The sequence below is a fragment of the Diadema antillarum genome, unplaced genomic scaffold (assembly GCF_040938485.1).
Source record: "Diadema antillarum isolate AM-2024a unplaced genomic scaffold, OU_Dant_1.0 scf00000188, whole genome shotgun sequence".
Taxonomy (NCBI): domain Eukaryota; kingdom Metazoa; phylum Echinodermata; class Echinoidea; order Diadematoida; family Diadematidae; genus Diadema; species Diadema antillarum.
Window position 1 is genome coordinate 707764 of NW_027271077.1, and position 20075 is coordinate 727838.

Consider the following 20075-nt stretch of genomic DNA (forward strand, 5'->3'; position numbering starts at 1 on the left):
AAGTGGTCATTGAAAACCAGAGTTCATCTTTCAAACAGAGAAACATTCTAAACATTAATCAGCTGTGCCTTCAATCGATTCAAGGATGCTTCTGCGTTGCCCGAATCAGTAGCAATGCTTAATTCCTTTTCAAAACTAACTGCTTCTCTGACAGTCTGAGGGTGGTTAAAAAAAAAAAAGGTTTTTTTGATTACATTTCTTTCACATTCTTGTCTTGGAAGAGCCCAACTAGAGAGTTGCAAAAAATATTTTCATACTAGACTGCTATTTTTATATACATACATGTACTAGTATTTGATAAAGCAGTCACTCTAAGCATGTGGGATACGACTTCTAACTATGCTTATTTCGAGTATAAGATATAAATCGTTAGCATGAGATATTCACATTAGAGGACTACTTGTCCTCGAAATACATCATCTTCATTGGAAAACAAAAACAGAAACAACTAGAAATGTCACTATGGTGACTGGTATGCCTCCTCCATAATGTATAATTCTCCTATACAGTAGGGCCTATAACATAGCAGCCAACAGGCTGAATTGCCGTTTATACTTCACAATCATTTAAAATTTCACTGAATTATTTAAACACACTGAAAACGCTGAAATATAGATATAAAACAACTGATAAATATGGATATAACCATCAACATACAAGTCAAAACTTTAACTACGATTTATATGTTAAAAAAAGTACCTTTGGTGCATAAAGACAGCAAAAGACATTCAAACATTGAATGGTCTTGATGAAATAAAACAATATCGAATATTTCAACATTTACTTAGAAATATGAAAAAACATTTTTCTAACAAACTCCTTCATAGGATGGTTACATGATGAACTTTCGTATTCAGAGATCATTGGATATCTTAACGCTTATAGTGGCGTCTATTGTTTAGATTTTGAGAAAATCACGCAACAACTTACCCGCGTAACAACTAGACCCGGTCTCCCCTACATTAAGACAATCATGTATTCGAGACTTAGATCTCGAATAAGGACAAAGCTTGGCTTTCGTTAAAGCATTTAATAACTAGCAAGACTGTACCTAGAACTGGCGCCACTCTTGGAAAACACAAGTCTCTGGCTGGGTCGATTGTGGCAATGATAGTGACAGTGTCATGTGACCTGCATTCATCCAATCAGATGGCAAGGATTTATACATGTGCTGTATAAAACGTAATAATGCAAGCAGGTGGATATTTAGATTTTTTTAAATGAGTTATGACAATTCTGTACTTGTTACGTCCATACTATTAAGGGGGATAAAATGAAACTGCATAATGAAAAAAGTCGAATGAAAAAAAAAATTATAAAATACGATTTAGGTAAACGCATATATAATTTGAACATAAAACTGCGAAAAAAATGAAATTATATCATCCAAACAGTGCAAAAGAGGGGATATGACCTTAGAAAAAAATATGTGAAAAGATTTACATAGTTAAATGAATTTCTCTCTGAATTGAATAAAATGCAATTCATAATGATCAATGATATGAAACGAAATGTAATGCTTGAAGGACCAGAGAGTGTAGAGTAGTGAGGGAAATCGTTAAACTTGAACGCGTATTCACGAATTCAAATGCATTTCTAATGAAGCTGGGCTGAAAACCCCAAATTAAACATGTTAAATATCACAAGTTTCCCATCAGCTCTCACGAGACTCCTCTCCTCTAGTGTGGAACACTCTAAACCTTAATCAGCCGTGTCTCCTTTTAATTCAAGGATTCTTCTCGTGCAGATCCAGGGCAGCGGCTATGATTAATTCATTTTGAAAGTAATCACTTCCTTGGGAGTGCACATCAAAAGTGGACTGATCGAGCTGATTAGATTTTCATCATTGAAATATTCTTGTCTTATAGAACAGCCCTACTATCGTTGACTATAGAGCTACTCAGTATACAAAAGTGTTCACAGCCACATTGCTATTGCGTGCATCACGCTCACAGAAAACACATCATCATTGAAAACTCACTAAAGAAGTTCATCACTCATACAAAGGACCAATATAAACTTTAATCAGCTGTGCCTTCCATCAATTCAAGGATGCTTCTGGGTTAGCCCGAATCAGTTGCGATGCTTAATTCATTTTCAAAACTAACCACTTCTCTGAGAGTGGTTAAAAAAAAAGCTTGGTTGATCACTTTTCTGTCCAGCTTGAGAGCTGCAAAATGATTTCATACTAGACTGACATCTATTTATCATTATATAAAGCAGTCACTCTGAGCATGTAGGATACGGCTTTTAACTTTGTTTATTTCGAGTATAAGATATACATCGTTTTGCATGAGACTGTTTCTCTTATTCACATTAGAGGACTATAACTTGTCTTCGAAGCACATCATCATCATTGAAAAAAAAACCCAACAACAAAAAAAAAAAAAAAAAACTAGCATCCTTAAAAGACTTCTAACAAACTAAAAATATGTGGGCATCATGCTACACATCAAAAAAATTACCAAAGTGTTATTTTTTTCTTTTAACCTGTCACGTAGACGAAATCAATAAGGTCATTCATACGCAAAAACCATTTGTATGAACCATACAAGGCTTATGACGGGGCCAGTGAGGGCTGAGCTTTTTGAACTCTTTGAATTCATCCCATATTCTTTGGCAACGTCCAATGTGATTGTGTTCATAGCATTTCCTTTTGTGTGTTCCTTCTGCCAGGGCTTTGCGCTTGCATTAGGGGAAGGAGTGGTATCATATTGCTTTATACGGATCGCAAGCTTAAATCAATATCAAATTTGCTTTTTTTTAATGGTAGCTGTATAGTCATTGTCCATAACACTCTATTTAATTGATGAAGAAGTTTTTCCTTTATATCTAGGGTACACTATAGTCTCAGAAGTTTAATGATATTTATATTGTCAGCTGTAGGCCTACATACTCTATACACTATGTATAGCAATCATAATTATTTATTTTACCGTCATTTCTTTTGAAAAATGATGTTATTGTTTGGTCGTCATATCCTTCTTGTGAACCACGGCAGTAAAATGCACCGAATCCCTGCACATCCCACTCAGTAGTGGTGGGAAATAGTACGCGTGTGACACCTCTTGAGTGAGGGACAGCTGCTGGAGGGGTAGGTGAAGTGTCATCGGGGATTGGTGCTGTCCTGCCATAGACACGGGAGGCTTCTGAATATGGAGAGCTTCGATAGCACTGCAGCTGGGAATTACTTGTTGCCTCAATGTTTGAGAATCCAGCTGAAAGAACTGTGATGTAGACCCGTTCACCTGGATATAGTCAAATCATACATAGTAGGATTTCAGTCGTTTAGATTTAAGTTGAAAAGTATCACAGCTTACAGCTTTGTTATCCCTACATTATAATTACAGTTCAAGTAGTAGGCCCTTGTACATCATGATGCCCTCTTCACATTTCCACATTGTTAAATGATATGTCAAGTAGTAGTATTCTTTAATTTCATCACCTACAAGCCTAATGATAAGATGGAAGCATAAGAGAAATAGCATCGCATTTTCAGAGAATTGGGGATAATTTGCATATCATCTGTTGTTGCAGACTAAGAAGATTTACATGCTGTAAATATTCATGCTTGACGAATACGTGAATCAATTTTATGTAGCAGATTATCCTGGGTAATGCGACTGATTTCATTAAAAAGGAAAATGAAACAGAATATTGTGAAAACTGTGTGAAAATTTAATTGTTCAGTTGATAGACATCAAAAAGCCTCATGGCTGAAAGTATCTGCCTTGTCTCTTAGATATGCAGGTAAGCCTACTTGTGTAAATTTCCTCACTATGTCTTGTTGCATGCCAAACTTTTCTCATTTCACACATTATTTAAGTTGTCCTAGAAGAAAAAAAGGACTAAAATAAGACAAACTGAATGTTGGGAGCAAGGTCAAAATCGTGTTTTCACTTAAAACAGTTACTGTTGCAATTACATAATACAATGGGGTGACAAGACCTCGTATGTCAAAGATCATGAATTTTCAGAAACACAAACAAAGGTCTTTTTTTTGCAGAATTTCCGTAAAATAACGTCAATATTGACGTCAAACGTAGTGTATAATATTTGTCTTGGATGACATTGATAACACTGTTTTAAAACTCAAAAGATGAGTTAGGAAGATTTTTTTCTCAGAATATGCTAATTGAGCAAGGATCCCCGAGGTCTTGTCACCTAAAGGGCAATGTGCGTATCAGCTGTGATGAGTAGACATCATCATCTAACAAATTGACGTCTAGCAGGTTGCATAAGGTTAATATTATTATAAAGAAAAAAATGCTCTTGGTCAGTTATTCAGCAATAGAATAAAATCTTTCTTTCTTTAAAGTCAAAATCACTACACCATTGCATCTGTGTGGAGGATACAAGATTTTTCATTTCATTTTCATTTTATTTCAACACGGTAATAAAAAGAAAACTTGCTCAGCTATCGGCTGTCATTCTGCAAGTCCGTGCATGTATACAATATAACAGAACGAAGACATAGATTCAGTAACAGCGTATAACAATGATTGAAACTAAGAACAAAACTAGAAATGTCGCTATGGTGACTGGTATGCCTCCGCCATAATGCATGATTCTCCTAATAGGTCTAGATAGTACATGTGGACGATATGTGATTACATTTTCACAATATTGGCAAAATATTAAAATGACAAGTTTGTCACAAATGTGTTGAATGTTCACCTTCCTTGACCTAGGTTTAATTGGATGAATAGGAGAGCATGTATTTGGGGATTTAAGGACATCAACTTGACTTTGACCCATACGTTTATGCATTGAGTAATTTTCAAGGTATGGAGAAAAAGTGCAATTTCTGCATTGAATAGTAAATTGCTACCATTTTCATCTGGCCTGTGACCCTAAAATTCATAAGATAATCACTGTCAGTCAGAACATTCACAAATATGTAGTAAGTTTAAAGATAACTTGAGCCACTTCCGAGATATGGAGGAAAAAGTTAGTTCAGCACTTTCACTTGATCTTTGACCTTTTTGACCTTTGAGGCAAAAAAAAAAAGAAAGAAAAAACTTTCCAGGAAATCTCTATTAGGTTATACATGCATACACTAAGTGTTAAAAAAAACAACAATCCTGCTGGCATTGCATAAACATGAGGGAAATAGTAAAATTTTGAAGCGTTGCCCTTGACCTTTGACCCCTGACCTTTGATCCCATGAACCCTAAATTGTCTAGATAATCACTGTCAGTCAGTACACGTATATATACTATGTTCCATGAAGATACCATGAACAATTTCCAAGGTAAGGAGAAAAAAGTGAAGTTTTGATATTTTTACTTGACCTTTTGACCTTTGACCTTTGATTTCATGACCCCAAACTTTCACCAGAGAATTTTGATTGGGTAGTACATGTATACACTAAGTTTCAAGAAAATATCTTCAGGCATTGCATAGATATGGTGGAAATAGTGAAATTTTATGTATTTGACCTTGACCTTTTGTCCTTCGACCTTGAGCATGTGTCCCAAAAGTTAAAAGGCACAACTTCACCCCTTAATACACATACACGCCAAGTTTCATTAGGATACCTCAAAAGGTTTCTTAGTTACGCTGTCCACAAAATTCATTACGGAAGGACGGACGGACGGACAACCCGAAAACATAATGCCTCCGGCACCACTTCGTGGCGGAGGCATAAAAAAAGAAAAGAAAAATTCACAAAGAAAGAAAAAAAGGATATCTACATATAACAGCAGATGAAAAAATACAGACATTGACAAGAGATTTACATAAAACAAATGTCAATAATACTCATCGCTTAACATAAAAGGAAACTTTATAATATTTTGATATTATCTTTTATGATATATATATTGGAGTGAATATCAAACTACAACTGTTGCTGTTTCAAATAAAACAAGAAATTATAGGTTTTCCCGGCCAATTTCGCACTTTTGTTAGTCCATTTGATAATGGGAAACCTATATTAAAACTCATAATCTTGATATTATCTGGGAAATCATTCCACACTTTACATCCCCCGTATTGTAAACTTCTACATTTAAAATTAGTTGAAAATCTACATAACTCAAATTTTAATATATTGCATCTGAAAAATAATGTGTATATCTAAATGAAAACAACTCACAGAGACTTTGGGGATAAACCCCATGAGCAATTTTATGTATGGCATGTTACATTCTGTGTCTCTGTCTTATTTCAATACTAAAAATACTTAATCGATCACGCATTAATTGTGTTGGATACCTCCAATTAACTTTCAGAACGGCAATTTATAGATTAACATTTTACTGCAATTTGACCACACTATATCGCACAGTAATCAAATATTCCTTGTATAATACTCATAATATATCAATGGTGTCTGTTGTGTTATATAAGGTCGTATCCGTTTCAATAAATATATTCTACTTATTATTTCCTTTAATATTTTCCAATATGCTGATCCCAATTTGGATATTCATCAATGATAACGCCAAGAGATGTAATATGTGTTACTCGTTTAATTCATATGATTCAATATACACATTAGAATACTTTACACTTTTTAGTCGTTTTTGGTACCAAGCAATAAACACTACAAGTTTATTCTCTTTTGTTTGTTTGATAGATACTTTATCAAAGTATCTATCTAAGTAGTTATTTTCTGCAAATCAATATACATAAGTTACATAATCACGAACATGTAGGGAATATACAAAGTAAATTCAACACAGAGTCGTTCGACTTGCATAAACAATGATATACTTAGGTTACATAATCATGAACATGTAGGAATTATACAAAGTAAATTTAACACAGAGTCGTTTGACTTCCATAAACAACGATATGAAAGGAAATTAATGATATAATATACAGTATGCATGTCTATGCAGGAGGGATTGCAATAACAATTGTAGTTAAGAAGCGATTATGCAGAGGGTCGCCATTATGAGCATTGCTTGAAAAGATGGCCGGCCCGAGGAAAAGATAGGGACGTACTAGATTCGTAATAATACAAATTCTGCTGCGAAGATAGCAGGGGAAAATAAACTCTGATGTGTGATGGTGGTGAATGTGCGTGCAGGTGCTTGAAGGGGCACAAGGGCAGATATGCTGGAATTTAGAATAATAGAATTGGTTTGCTGGAAGAGGGGACGATATGCGATGTTGCTATCGGGAGACCAACATTACTGGTAGTCATATAAATTAATTGTTTTTAGTTCGTATTTGAAGTATACTGTAATAAAATGTGCTTCTTTAAGTTTGCTTTGAATGAAAACAAGGAGGCACACTGTTTCAACTCCTCAGGAAGAGTGTTCCATGTATCCGGACCGTGATGTCTGTGGACTTTTGAGCAGGTAAAAGCTTTGGATTACTTAAATGGAAATCATGGGAACGACGGGTAGGGTATGAATGAAAATGATCATTGGTTACGAGGGCATTATGAAAATGGTAATAAATTTCGAGTGTGTTTACACATAAATATGGCAGTTAGGTATAAATGTATATCATGGGCCTTAAAAGTTTTTAGGCAATAAAATATGGGATCAGTGTGAGCCAAGAAATGTGAATGTGTGTATATACAAAAAGCCTTTTTCTGGAGAAGAAAAATTGTGTTCAACTTAGTTTTGCTACAGTTGCCCCATACAATATTTCAGTACATTACATATGGTAAAAAATAAAGTGTTATACAACATTATCAAAGTTTGATCATTAATTGAATATCCTATTCTTCTTAAAGCACCAGTTGCTTTAGATATCGCTGTTGTAATATTCTGGACATGAGAATTCCAAGTTAGATTGCTATCTAGGTCACTCCTAAGAACTTGGTTGAATGTCTCTCAGCAATGTTTGTATCATCAATAAAAATACTTTGAGGAAGGGTTGGTTAGGATTGAAGCGTATGAAAGTGTATAAAACATGTCTTATCAATATTCACTGAAAGCTTGTTACTTCTAAACCATTTCGAAATGTTGGTTAATTCCGTATTTAGTATATCAACCATTGTTACAATGTCCTTGTGGGAATAAAAAAAGATCATTGGTGTCGTCTGCAAATAAGATGAAGTTTAAACGAGGAGAGGAATTTATAATATCATTGATGTAAATCAAAAAAAGTAGGGGCCCGATGATAGATCCCTGAGGGATACCACATGACACGTTAGAATATGTTGAGTGACTGGATTTAAATGCAACATATTGTTTTCGATGACTTGAATAACTTCTGAACCACGACAGAGTAATCCCTCTCACGCCATAATTATGTAATTTTTCAAGTAAAATATCTTGATCAATAGTGTCAAATGCTTTACTAAGATCCATAAAAACTCCAATTATGTGCTCCTTTTTAGTAAACGCATTAATGATATCATCAACTGATTTAATTATAGCATAATCGGTAGGAAATAATTTCATAAAACCAAAATGATTCGCATTTAATACTTCATTTTCAATCATGAACGAGTAGAGACGCTTGTAAGCTACTTTTTCTCGAATTTTCGAATTTGCAGATAACAATGAGATGGGTCCGTAATTTTTCACCATTGAAGGATCTTCTCTTTTATAGATGGGGATAACTTTGACAATTTTGAAGGAGCCTGGATACCTACCGTTAAGTAGGGATAGATTGAATATATGGGCGAGAGGGGCTGCTTTTTTTTTTCCAACAAATTCACACTTAAGTTATCACGTCCACAAGATTTACTACATTTCAGATATCGAACATTAGTAATAATTTCCGATTCATTAATTGGAGTAAGAAACAAAGAATTCTGATTACTTTCAGATAAGTAATCTTTATAATTTTTTATGTCATTTATGGGAATAGATGCAGCTAAAGAAGGACCAACATTAACAAAGAAATTGTTAAAAATATTTGCAATATGATCAGAATTGGTAATGACATTATCATTATGAGTAATGCTGTCAGGACATTCCATAGGTTTCTTTTTTAGTATTTCATTAACAGTCCGCCAAAGAGCAATTTTATCATCCTTATTAAATTCGAGTCTATTTGAAATATAAGATTTACGTAAAACTCGAATCAAGGTAGTTAGTTTATGTCCATATGTTTTATACCTTTTCACGTTTTCAGTAGGTTTGTATAGACCTTGAGTAATCCAAGGTTGCCGAGCTTTTTTTCCTTCCATTTGTTTGGGAGCTAAAGGAATATGTTTATCATAATAATCTAATAGTTTTTGTGAAAAATTTTCATAAGAAGAATTAACATCCTGGAGTTCAAAGACGTCATTCCATTGTTCCTCAAATAGCTCTTGATTCAATGAATCAATATTTTGTGGCGTTTCATTTCTATGCATTTTCAAATATTGTTTGGGTTGGCGGTGTATTGGGGTTGTTACAAATTTATCATTAATCATAAAACTCGGTAGGTGATCGGATATATCTGAATAAAGAATGCCGTTTGTGCAGGTTTCAGTTATAACGTTAGACAATATGTTATCTATCAATGTTTTGCTGTGGGTGGTGGTGTTTATTCTGGTGGGTTTATTGATGTGGGGATGCAGTGAGTTGGAAAGCAATATGTCATGGAAATGGATGGGTTGTAATAAATCTATATTGTAATCTCCCATCAAAAACAAATGGATTTTCTCTCTCCAAGAATTTCGTTAACACAATGATCAAAGTTATCAAAATAAAATTGAATGTCATTTGTAGAGGACGTTAAATGGTACCAATTATAATATTTTTTTCATTTTCATTTAAGATTGCAATAAATAAACTTTCTGCTCCCTGAATACGCAAATCAGTTCGAATTTTGAATCTAATTTGATTATTAACTTACATGGTAACCCCACCTCCTATGCCATGCTTTCTGTCATTACGAATAAAATTGTAATTTTCAATGCCAAATAGGTCAGGGGAATTGGTGTGCAACCATGTTTCGGTAACTCCTATAACGCAAAATGGAAAATCATTGAGGGAACTTAAAAATAATTAAAACATTTCAAAATTTTTATATAAACTTCTTGAATTGAGATGGATTAAACTGAAATCAGCACAAATCTGATTTGCCTTATTGAAAGAAAATTGACTGTTAAATTCATTGATAGTGAAGTACTGGCTTGTGTGGTTGACTAGCTGTTGATCATCTATTCCAAAATCAGAATCCATTTACACTGAGTGACATTACGTGATAGCAGCTACTGTATCATGGTGCAACGGGAAGTGCAGTGCATATCGTATACATGGGGTACACACGATAATAATAATAATAATACATACAATTTCTATAGCGCCGTTATCCACTTTGATTAAATGCTCAAGGCGCTTTACAATTGTACATCAAAGCAAACAGATTGAAAATACAAGTACATCACAGTAATAGAAGAAGGATGAAGAAGCAGAAAAAAAGACATGAAAGTCTGTCTTCAAAAGACACTGGTCTTCAAAATGCACTGCTAAACAGATAGGATTTTAAATTACTCCTGAAAGATGTTATAGAGCTCGAGTCTTTCAGCTCACGAGGAAGTGAATTCCACGATGAGGTGCGGTGCGTGATGTGCTGTAACAAACTATAAAGGAGTAATTGAAACGAAATATATACGACATAATTACCTTACTAATCATTAAAAAACAGGGGAACTTAGCTATAAATCAGCCTATAAATGCACATTTAACCATTATTGACCTTTGATATTGAGTCCTCAATGTACTATACAAGCTCTACCAAAAACTCATGCACTGGATTGAATATCATAAGAATAGAACATAATAAAATCTGGTTTATCTGTAACATAATTAAATGAAGAGGTATTTAGCATTCCGCGACAACAACTAGAAATTAGCTTCTCTCGGAGCTCTTTGAGAAGGGGTGTGGAACGCCAAAATGCGGTTATTTCAATTCATCCTGAATAAAAATTGCTTTCGCAACTACACTGCATGCATACCAACCACCGACATTTTGGTCTCAGCCTTCGACGTAGTGCAGGTGCCTAGTCAAAGTCCTACATACAAAGCGTCATGCATTTTTTTTTAAACCGTAGGATTGTGACATAATTACTAGACGCGATCTCTGATTCTACATGTGGTAGTTTGTAAAATGGATCACCGATTGTCTATTGACCTGTGAAGAGGGCTACACTCAAGGTTAGTGACACACTGGAGCACACTGCAGGGCCAACACAGCCAACCACCGGACCCCCCCCCCCCCAACAATGGTATCATATTTTCTATTATTATATTTTCATATTTTTATATTATGAAAGGAGCGGAAGGGGGTCTGGCAGCCGACCACGCCGACCCCACAATGCACTCCAATGTGCATCATAACTTGACAATACATTTCACCAATAGAGGAAAAAGAAAAAAATGGTAACAATGTTTAAGCCAATGATTAACTGCTTCCAAGTCCTTGTTGAGAGTATCAACCACAGATTCAGCATTCTTATGTGCAGTGTATGTACAGGTGTCGTCACCATACAGAGACACCTTACATTCATTAAGACATTCCGCTAGGTCGTTGACGTATATAAGAAACAACAGAGGACCTAAGGTGCTCCCTTGTGGAACGCCAAACTCAATAACTCTCTTGGGGGATTTTACACCATTCACAACAGTATACTGAACGCGACTGAACAAAATTAATAGTGCTCTATACCCATTTCAGTGCATTACCGGTGACACCCAGTCTTTTCAGTTTGGATAACAATACCTCGTGGTCAACAGTGTCGAAAGCCTTTTTCAGGTCCAACGTTACTACCCCAATTAGATTACCTCAATCGAGCTTTTCTAGCCATTCCTCTGTTACTTTTAACAATGCAGTGGTAGTCGAATTGTTAGGGCGAAAACCAGATTGTTGATCGCAGAGAAGATGATGATTGATCAAATTAGTCAGGATACAAGATCTTCTATACTTTTTTTTCATATGAAAAAAATAGTTAACATTCATTATTTCATGTCAAGGGACCCTCATCAAATAACCATGCACTTTATACTCATTTCACGGTTTAATGCATGCCAAACTTTACCACAGGGATTTCTTTAGTCTCCGAGACGCCTCCAAGACGGATCCGAGACTAGTTGTAGATTCGAAAAAGTCTCTGTAAAAAAAAAAATCGAACTTGTTCGATTTTCCCTTGACTCCAGAGAGACTCGTCTAGATTCCCGGAAACGTCGCAGAAACGTCGTAGAGACGTCTCCGCAACTACAGAGTCCTGAGTCTCCAGCCCAATAAGTTACTTACCAAAGCAACATGACGCGCCCTTACCACCAGTGATCAACCTCAGCCAGTACCAACTAACTGACTCAGAGCACAACGTCCTCTCACTAGGCCTCAACTTTGATGTTTCTGCCAAGAAAGTTCATTTTCCAATATCATGCACTGGACAGAACGAAACCTTCACTTTCTCACCAAAACCGCAGCTGACATCCGACTTAAAGTTGTCAACGCTCTGTCCGATGCTATTTCGCCCAAATCTAACATCAAAGAAGAAATCAAAAGATCTTCGTAACAACCAAGCCGACAATTCTAAAGGGCAACTCCACCGTGGTCATGGACAGACAAGTCTACCGCATCAAGATTCATCGGTCAACGCAAGATACACCTACATAGGTTCCCCAAGTTTAAGCACAACATAATCTGGCCACCATTTCGAACCTCTTGTAGAACTCTCCAAGCACCACATCACTATCTCACAATCGGCACCATCTCCAACACCAAAATCCAACCCTCCAACATAGTCAGTTTCAACAAAGTTTCCCCTCTTCACCAGCATTTTGTTATGGAAGCATACGACATCATCAAACAGCACATCTTCTGACCCGAACCTACAATCTAGAACCAAACTAACTCCTAATTAAATCCACGACCTAATCCTCATCACGTGCCTCAACTCCCTTCACTTAAATTAGCGGCCCAACTAAAAGATATCTACTTAAGCAAGTCCAAGAAACAACCATGGTCTCACCGTTCTCTCCTATAAATCCTCGCAACCATTTTCATAATTATGAAGTTCCTCCGACCTCCACAGCAGATCTGAGCTTCTAATATTCTCGACGACCGTAACAGAGAAAGCCTCTAATATATCTTAAGTACTTGACGTTTCGGGCGGATTGACTATCCTTCGTCAGCTCACCTGTGCCTTTCGACAGTCACTATATGCCTCCCGACACACTCCCTATGCAATGCCGCTTCACTCCTTCATTCTCCTCTTTGTAGGGTCTTCTTTTGCCAAACGCAGTCCTCTCAAGAACTACATCCCTGTGGCTTTATGATACTTTTTTGACTCGGCTGAACTGCTGATTCTTTATATAAGATTAATTATGTTAATTCACCTATGCATTAGGATGGGGCGGGAGAACGAGGAGGAGGAGGACTTTGCGCGTATACTGTACTATTTTCAACGTCTGGTGATAGCCAGCCGCTCGTACGATATAAGACGATCATACTCATTTCCCATTGGGGCTTACGAGGTTTCTTTTCGAACTCATACCCCATTTAGGCCTACACGGGGCATTTCGAACCCTCTGAGCTCTGCATGAACAGACAATCGGAAATTGGAGCGCTCTTAAGTTATGCTCCTTTTGAGGCAAAGCTCAGGAGCGCTCCTGAAGGGTTCTAATCTCTGTATATATAGCACTCTGGAAGTGAAATGCCGTGGAAAGTAGTGCATACAGTTTGTATGTCAGAAGTTCCTGTGCACTCGATTATCTGTATGCCCAGCTGTAAGTCAAAGGGTGTATTTATGCTTAATTTGCGAAGGCAGAATCAGCATTTTAAGCATAATTTAACATTTAGGTGTCCATAGGTTAATGATGAAAACAGCAAGATATTTCAACAGTGTGCAAAGACTATCCACCCTTCCACATGATATGATGATCATTCCCTTGGGAATCGACACTCAATGTTTAGTAAATTTACCATCTCGAGTCTTATGTCACAGTTAACTTGACACTAAATCTTGTAATCAGGCACTTTCTTGCTTTCGTAGAAGTGTCATAGTCCAATAAGCAACAAAGACTTGAATCATAGAAACTTAATTGTACTTGAAAACACTTTGCAAGGTCTCGGTAACAATTCAACATGAGTAAGTAGTCGTGGAAGGTTTTCACAAGTGCCAGTTTCTGTAGTCTTAGTGGGTGTTCTTTCGCCAAACAACAATTCTTTCAAAGACAACGCAAACATATCTTTCTCACATACATCTCCATGCAAACTTTCAAACGACACATTTCCAAAGCAGGGCCGGCGGAGCGTTTTCAAAAGTGTGGGGGCCACTTCCGGGTTTCATGAGCTAACAAGCAAAAAAAACAAACAACAACAACAAAAAAAAAAAAAAGGTCCTCACCTCATCTCTCCCCTTCCATTTCCGGGTTTCTTCAGCTGACAAGCAAAAAAGAAAAAGGTTTTCAGTGGAAAAACATGACCTTACCGGTTCTCCATCTATTTCTATTTAATGCCACTTATGTACTTCCGGGTTTTTAAAAAAAAAAAAAATGTGTGGGGGCCAAAAGTGATGACACCTTATATATTCCTTTGTATGGTGCACAAATAGTGTGGGGGCCCGAGCCCCCATGGCCCCCACGGTTCCGCCGGCCATGCAAGGTTCCATGCTTAGGACGGGAAAGCGGAAGGGCGACTATAAAATCTGTGTAATCGCCAATATACGCGCCATGATCAATGGGTTGATGCTCGTTATTCCGAAGGTTCATTTTTCCGAAAAAGAAAAATTTAGTATAGTTATACTTAGGGCTCATTAACCCGAAAATGAAAAGTTAAAAAAAAAGTTTGTATGTCCATGTCGTATCATTTCTTGCAATTATCCGAGCGCTTGTTGTACCAAACGCTCTTCATCCCAGCAGTTCGTTATTCGGCAGCTTGTTATTCCGAGAATGAAATAAATGTTATTTCATTGAAAGAAAAAGAGGATTCAATCATCGAAACAATAAGTTTGTTGTGTTGAACATAAGGTTTACCGAATCGAAGAGATATTATAGAAGAGTTTTAAGATTGCTATTAGATGAACTTGCTGTTTTATTCTTTTTAAATCATATATTGAATGAATACACCTACTATGGTTTATTTTAACTTTAATATTACACCAATTTGTTTCATGTTTGGAATAGTAACGTCTTTTTCATTTTCGGATCAAAACTTTTATGTCACTTTAGAATGATTGAACACCATTTCATTTTCGACGTCCAGATCCGCAATGTAATCTCTTAGACATATTTGAAAGTTGAAAATATATAATGAACAAGCAGAATAAATGTCGATAGATTATGCACTAACTGGTGATTATGATTGTGATCTGCTCAAAACACCCCCATCTACAGCCAGACTTAATTCGCATATTTGAAGATTTTGATTTAAAATTTGTTTCAAAACCAACCCTAGTTACGCCGTCTGCATCGACATTGATTGATGTCCTATTTTCTTCCAACCAAGACAAGATACCAGCTGACGTTGTTGTTCGTTTGGTCTTAGCGATCACTACGTGATTATAACTGCATGGGATAAATCCCCACCACCTCCGGTAAATCATAAAAAAAAATTACAAGTCTTAAAAGTTTTATGACCTACAAACCGAGCATAACTTGCATGTTCCCTCACCATGTCTTTTGTTAGTCACATTGATATCACAGAAACATGCAAGTTATACTGAGTCGAGGGGAAAGTGCATTCCAATGTCTTTTTGTTAAAACATATAAGTACTTTAGCGATGATTGACAGATGAGGTCACAACCAGAATCTTGGTTTGGAAGGTGTTTTTTTTTGTGGGCATATCCAAGTAATATGAAGAAAGATAGAAGAAAAATTATTTGAAATAATTATATGGAATGTTTCTAGATATTCGTTTCACCGCATAAGTGATGTTGGGGGTATCATGATCAACACAAATCAGCAAGCATTTGTATGTCATAAAACCTTTAACCTAAAAAAATGATCGACATTAATGGATTACGAAAAATCTCAGCAATGTATCGTGGGATGATGTTTCTCAAAGCGATGTTTATAATGCATATCCAAATATTGAAATAAATCAATAGTGTAGGCCTATACTTCATAAATATGCTCTCTTCGAACAAAGAGACACCGTGGTTGAATTCATCCAAATTACACAAAATGAGTGAAAGAGATAACATGTGAAGCTCAGTGGGAACAATGTAATGTTTATAAAAACAACAAAAACAAGTTTTGGGAATGGCTTCAAACGGTATTTATACGTTAGTGAAAGTATTGTTGAAAATCCCGGTGATTCTGCCGCAAATATGCATGGACAACACTTCAATATGATAAATCTCCAAGTAAGAAAAAATCAACCTCTCACATCAAACTTGTATATCAGGTATAATGGTGTGCTACTATTTTTGTCAAAAGTGCTCTAGAAACTATTATTTAAACAAGTCTACACATATCTAAGGGATAATGACCTTTTAAAATGTAACTGTTAGATAAAATACCAACAGCGTTTTCGTCGTAAGCATTCTACATCCACTGTATTGACAAAATGTTGGGGAAGATTTTCTGGTCTCCGTAGACAATGCCAGTTGCAAATGGGGAAGTTTTTGCGGCGGTGATCTTACACTTGGAAAAAGCTTTTCATTTAACACCGAGAGACAAACTTATTGCAAAGGTGAAATACCTGAGTTTTGATGGTTATGTGGCAACTTAGAGGTTAAGACAGTAAAGGGCCTATTTCAAAATGCGGAAGCAAGTCACAACAGTAAATGGAACCAGTATAGAAAGTGGTGTACAGCAGGGGAGTATTCATGGGCCATTTCCCAGAGGCTATTAAACAATACATCTTTTTGCATGTAGACCGCACGTGCTTATATTTTTCTGCTAAGTATCCAAACATTTCAAAAAAAGATGAATGCGGAATTTGCTTTACATATGAGAGATAGGTTTTCACATGATTATTTAGATTTTAATGTAAAAAAATACATAATTCGATAGCTGGAACAAAGGCAAAGTTGCTCCAATTTGATTCTGTTAAGATACACATCAATGACACCAAATTACGGAGAGCAACAGAATACAAATGTTCGAGTTATTGATGACTTGAACTCTTTAAAAAAATTCCTGCAAGTAAATTTCATGAGCTGATGGTAAGCTTTTCTTGCCACTCATTTGTAACAACGTATTGAATCATGTTTTTGTTTTGACTGCCCGTATTTTGTTCACCCTCATAATCTAAACTTTTGTCGTCATCGAAATGCTTTCTTTGCCATACACACTACTTTTTTTTATAAGAATATTCAATTTTGCTCATCTGTATATTACCTATGATGCTTTTAATCAGTTGGGTTTTATATATATACATATATTGGTACTCGTTATATCCTTTAATCAAGATTAATTTTTCTTGATTCCTATCATCGGTCTTGCTGGAAAGCAGCTTTAAAGCTCATAGCAGGCTTTTTACGGCGTTGAAATAAATAAAGATCAAATCAACATCAAACTTTCAAATTAACGACTTGTAACTCGTGACGGAAGGACGGATTAATGATCAAATTGATTAATCTAATGGAGATCAAAACATCAAAGACACCATCCTTATCATTACGTCTTCAAGATAAGAAATCACTGTAATAATACAGTGTATTCCACATTGTTGCATTTATAGCACAATTTAAACTTTTCATATTTTACAAACCTTGGAGATATACAGGACATAACGTCATGAGAACAGCAAGATATTCCAGCAGTCTGCAAAGAACAAAATCGCATCCGCCTCTCCTCATCACCGACATGATGATCACGCCCTGTTGAAATCTACTCTCAATGTTTGGTAATTTACTGACTCGACTCTGATGTCAGTTAAGTTGCAAATGGTGTTGCTGAACACTAAATCTCGTTATCAGACACTTCCTTGTTTTCGTGTTAATGCCATTTGCCAATAATCAACAAAGACTATAGAAGCTTGTACTTCAGGAAAAAAAAATGTGCTAGGTTCACAACAACACAATGTCTAAGTGCTTGTGGTTTTTGAATTGGAAAGTTTTCACAAGTAACGGTTTCCATGCTCCTTGTGGGTCTTCTTTCGCCAAATAAATGTCATTCATTTCAGAGACAACAGACACATACAAAGTTGACGCAAACATATCTCCATGCAAACTTTTAAACGATACATTTCCGAGGCTCCCTGTTTGTAATCTGTTTTTGATGGGGTCTTCTATTACATATTCAGATTGAAGAATCTACAATGTCATTTCATTTTCTATATGAATGAACACATTTGATTTCACTTTTGGATTAACAAACCTTGTATTGTTTCGATTTAACATAAACTTTCGAATAAACAAGTGTAACAGATCACATTGGTCCTCAACGCGCACTGTATAGTGATAGCAATGGAAATTTAAAACAACCTCATATAAAGATTTCTTATAATCTCGTTGGTTTTTTTTTTTAGATAACCTTTAAATACACGCGGAAGCTTTACACCAAAATACGTGCGCATTCAGAATTTACAGAAGTTGCCTTGCACTGTCAGACTTGCACACTCATAAATTTTCAATGATAAAGCGACTTTGGTTTAAGCGTATACACAACCGACATCTATTGCATCTGCACACACATACAAAATAGTAGGTTATCACATATTATATTCCACATACTAAGAATGTTGCAATAGGATTGGTCCAGAGCTGATCGCGTGATGAAGGGTAGTTTTGCCCATCACATCACCTGAGAAGAAAAGTTCGTTACATTCTATGTTGATAGTCCCTTTTGTTTCGCTGATCTACACACAGTCCACACAGTCCGAACGCAAGATGAGTACACGCGAAATAAAAGTGCGTTGCACTGTGGACTATCATGTGACCTAGGTCACTTGATAGTACACAGTGCAACACACTTTCACTTCGGTGCCGCAAATTCATTGTTTTGTCATCTACGCGCACACGTAGCCTAAGCCCTAAGGATACCTAAAGACAGCTAAAACGGTTTCAGATGTGGAATAAAATGGGAATTTTTAGGACCCTAGATGTGGAATATAAAGCAAATTATCAACTTATAGTTTCAGGCAGTGAGACAAACTATCACTTCCTCGGCGATCTGAATGTGTACGCTATCTTTCCTCAGCTGCGCTTCGGAAAGATAGCTACATCAAGATCGCCTCGGAAGTGATAGTTTATCCCATCACCTTCACCAACGTTGATTATTTGCTTACCAGCCTCATCCCTAGAATATTTTATTTTTTATTCTTTATGTCATGTAGCAGTGTAAATGTTTCAGTAACGGAAGAGTAATTAATCTATAAGATGAGCCCCATGCAAATCTTCAGCTCTGCACATGATAGTCTCCTGTATTGTGCTCTTCCTCGTCGAACTCATTTGTATACTTTGCATTATATTCCACATACTAAGAATGCTGCAATAGGATTGGTCCAGAGCTGATCACGTGATGAAGCGTGGTTTTGCCCATCACATCACCTGAGAAGAAAAGTTCGTTACACTCTATGTTGATAGTCCCTTTTGTTTCGCTGATCTCCACAAAGTCCAAACAGTCCAAACGCAAGATGAGTACGCGCGAATAAAAGTGCCTTGCACTGTGGACTATCATGTGACCTAGGTCACTTGATAGTACACAGTGCAACGCACTTTCACTTCGGTCCCGCGCGGTGCGCGCAGCAAATCCATGGTTTTATCATCTACGCGCACACGTAGCCAAAGCCCTAAGGATACCTAAAGACAGTTAAAATGGTTTCAGATGTGGAATAAAATGGGAATTTTTAGGACCCTAGATGTGAAATATAAAGCAAATAATCAACTTTTAGTTTTAGGCAATGAGACAAACTATCACTTCCTCGGCGATCTGAATGTGTACGCTATCTTTCCTCAGCTGCGCTTCGGAAAGATAGCTACATCCAGATCGCCTCGGAAGTGATAGTTTGTCAAATCACCTTCACCAACGTTGATTATTTGCTTAATATCACGTATTTCCTATTTGTGATGCAATGAATTGACCATCCTCCACCGATTTGTGTCCTCTATACATTGTAAGAAATGAGAAGTATACATTGAAACACTTTATATCCCTTAGTTCCACTTGCTGACAGACCTCCACCAAGCAGCTATGATTATATATAATACCGCCACTTCGTATGCAGTAGTTTTAACACAAACATAGAGGTAGAGGGACATCTGCACAATACATTT

At 36.4% G+C, this 20075-nt stretch overlaps 1 protein-coding gene across 1 annotated transcript in view; it reads right to left on the minus strand.

Annotated features, from left to right (window-relative positions):
* The window catches only part of LOC139723383 (uncharacterized), an 82948-nt gene that overhangs the window by 58785 nt on the left and 4088 nt on the right, over positions 1-20075 (minus strand). The window contains exon 2 of the mRNA XM_071634630.1: positions 2937-3248. Within this exon, the coding sequence (XP_071490731.1) occupies positions 2937-3248 (312 nt within the window). The remainder of the gene's footprint in view (positions 1-2936; positions 3249-20075) is intronic.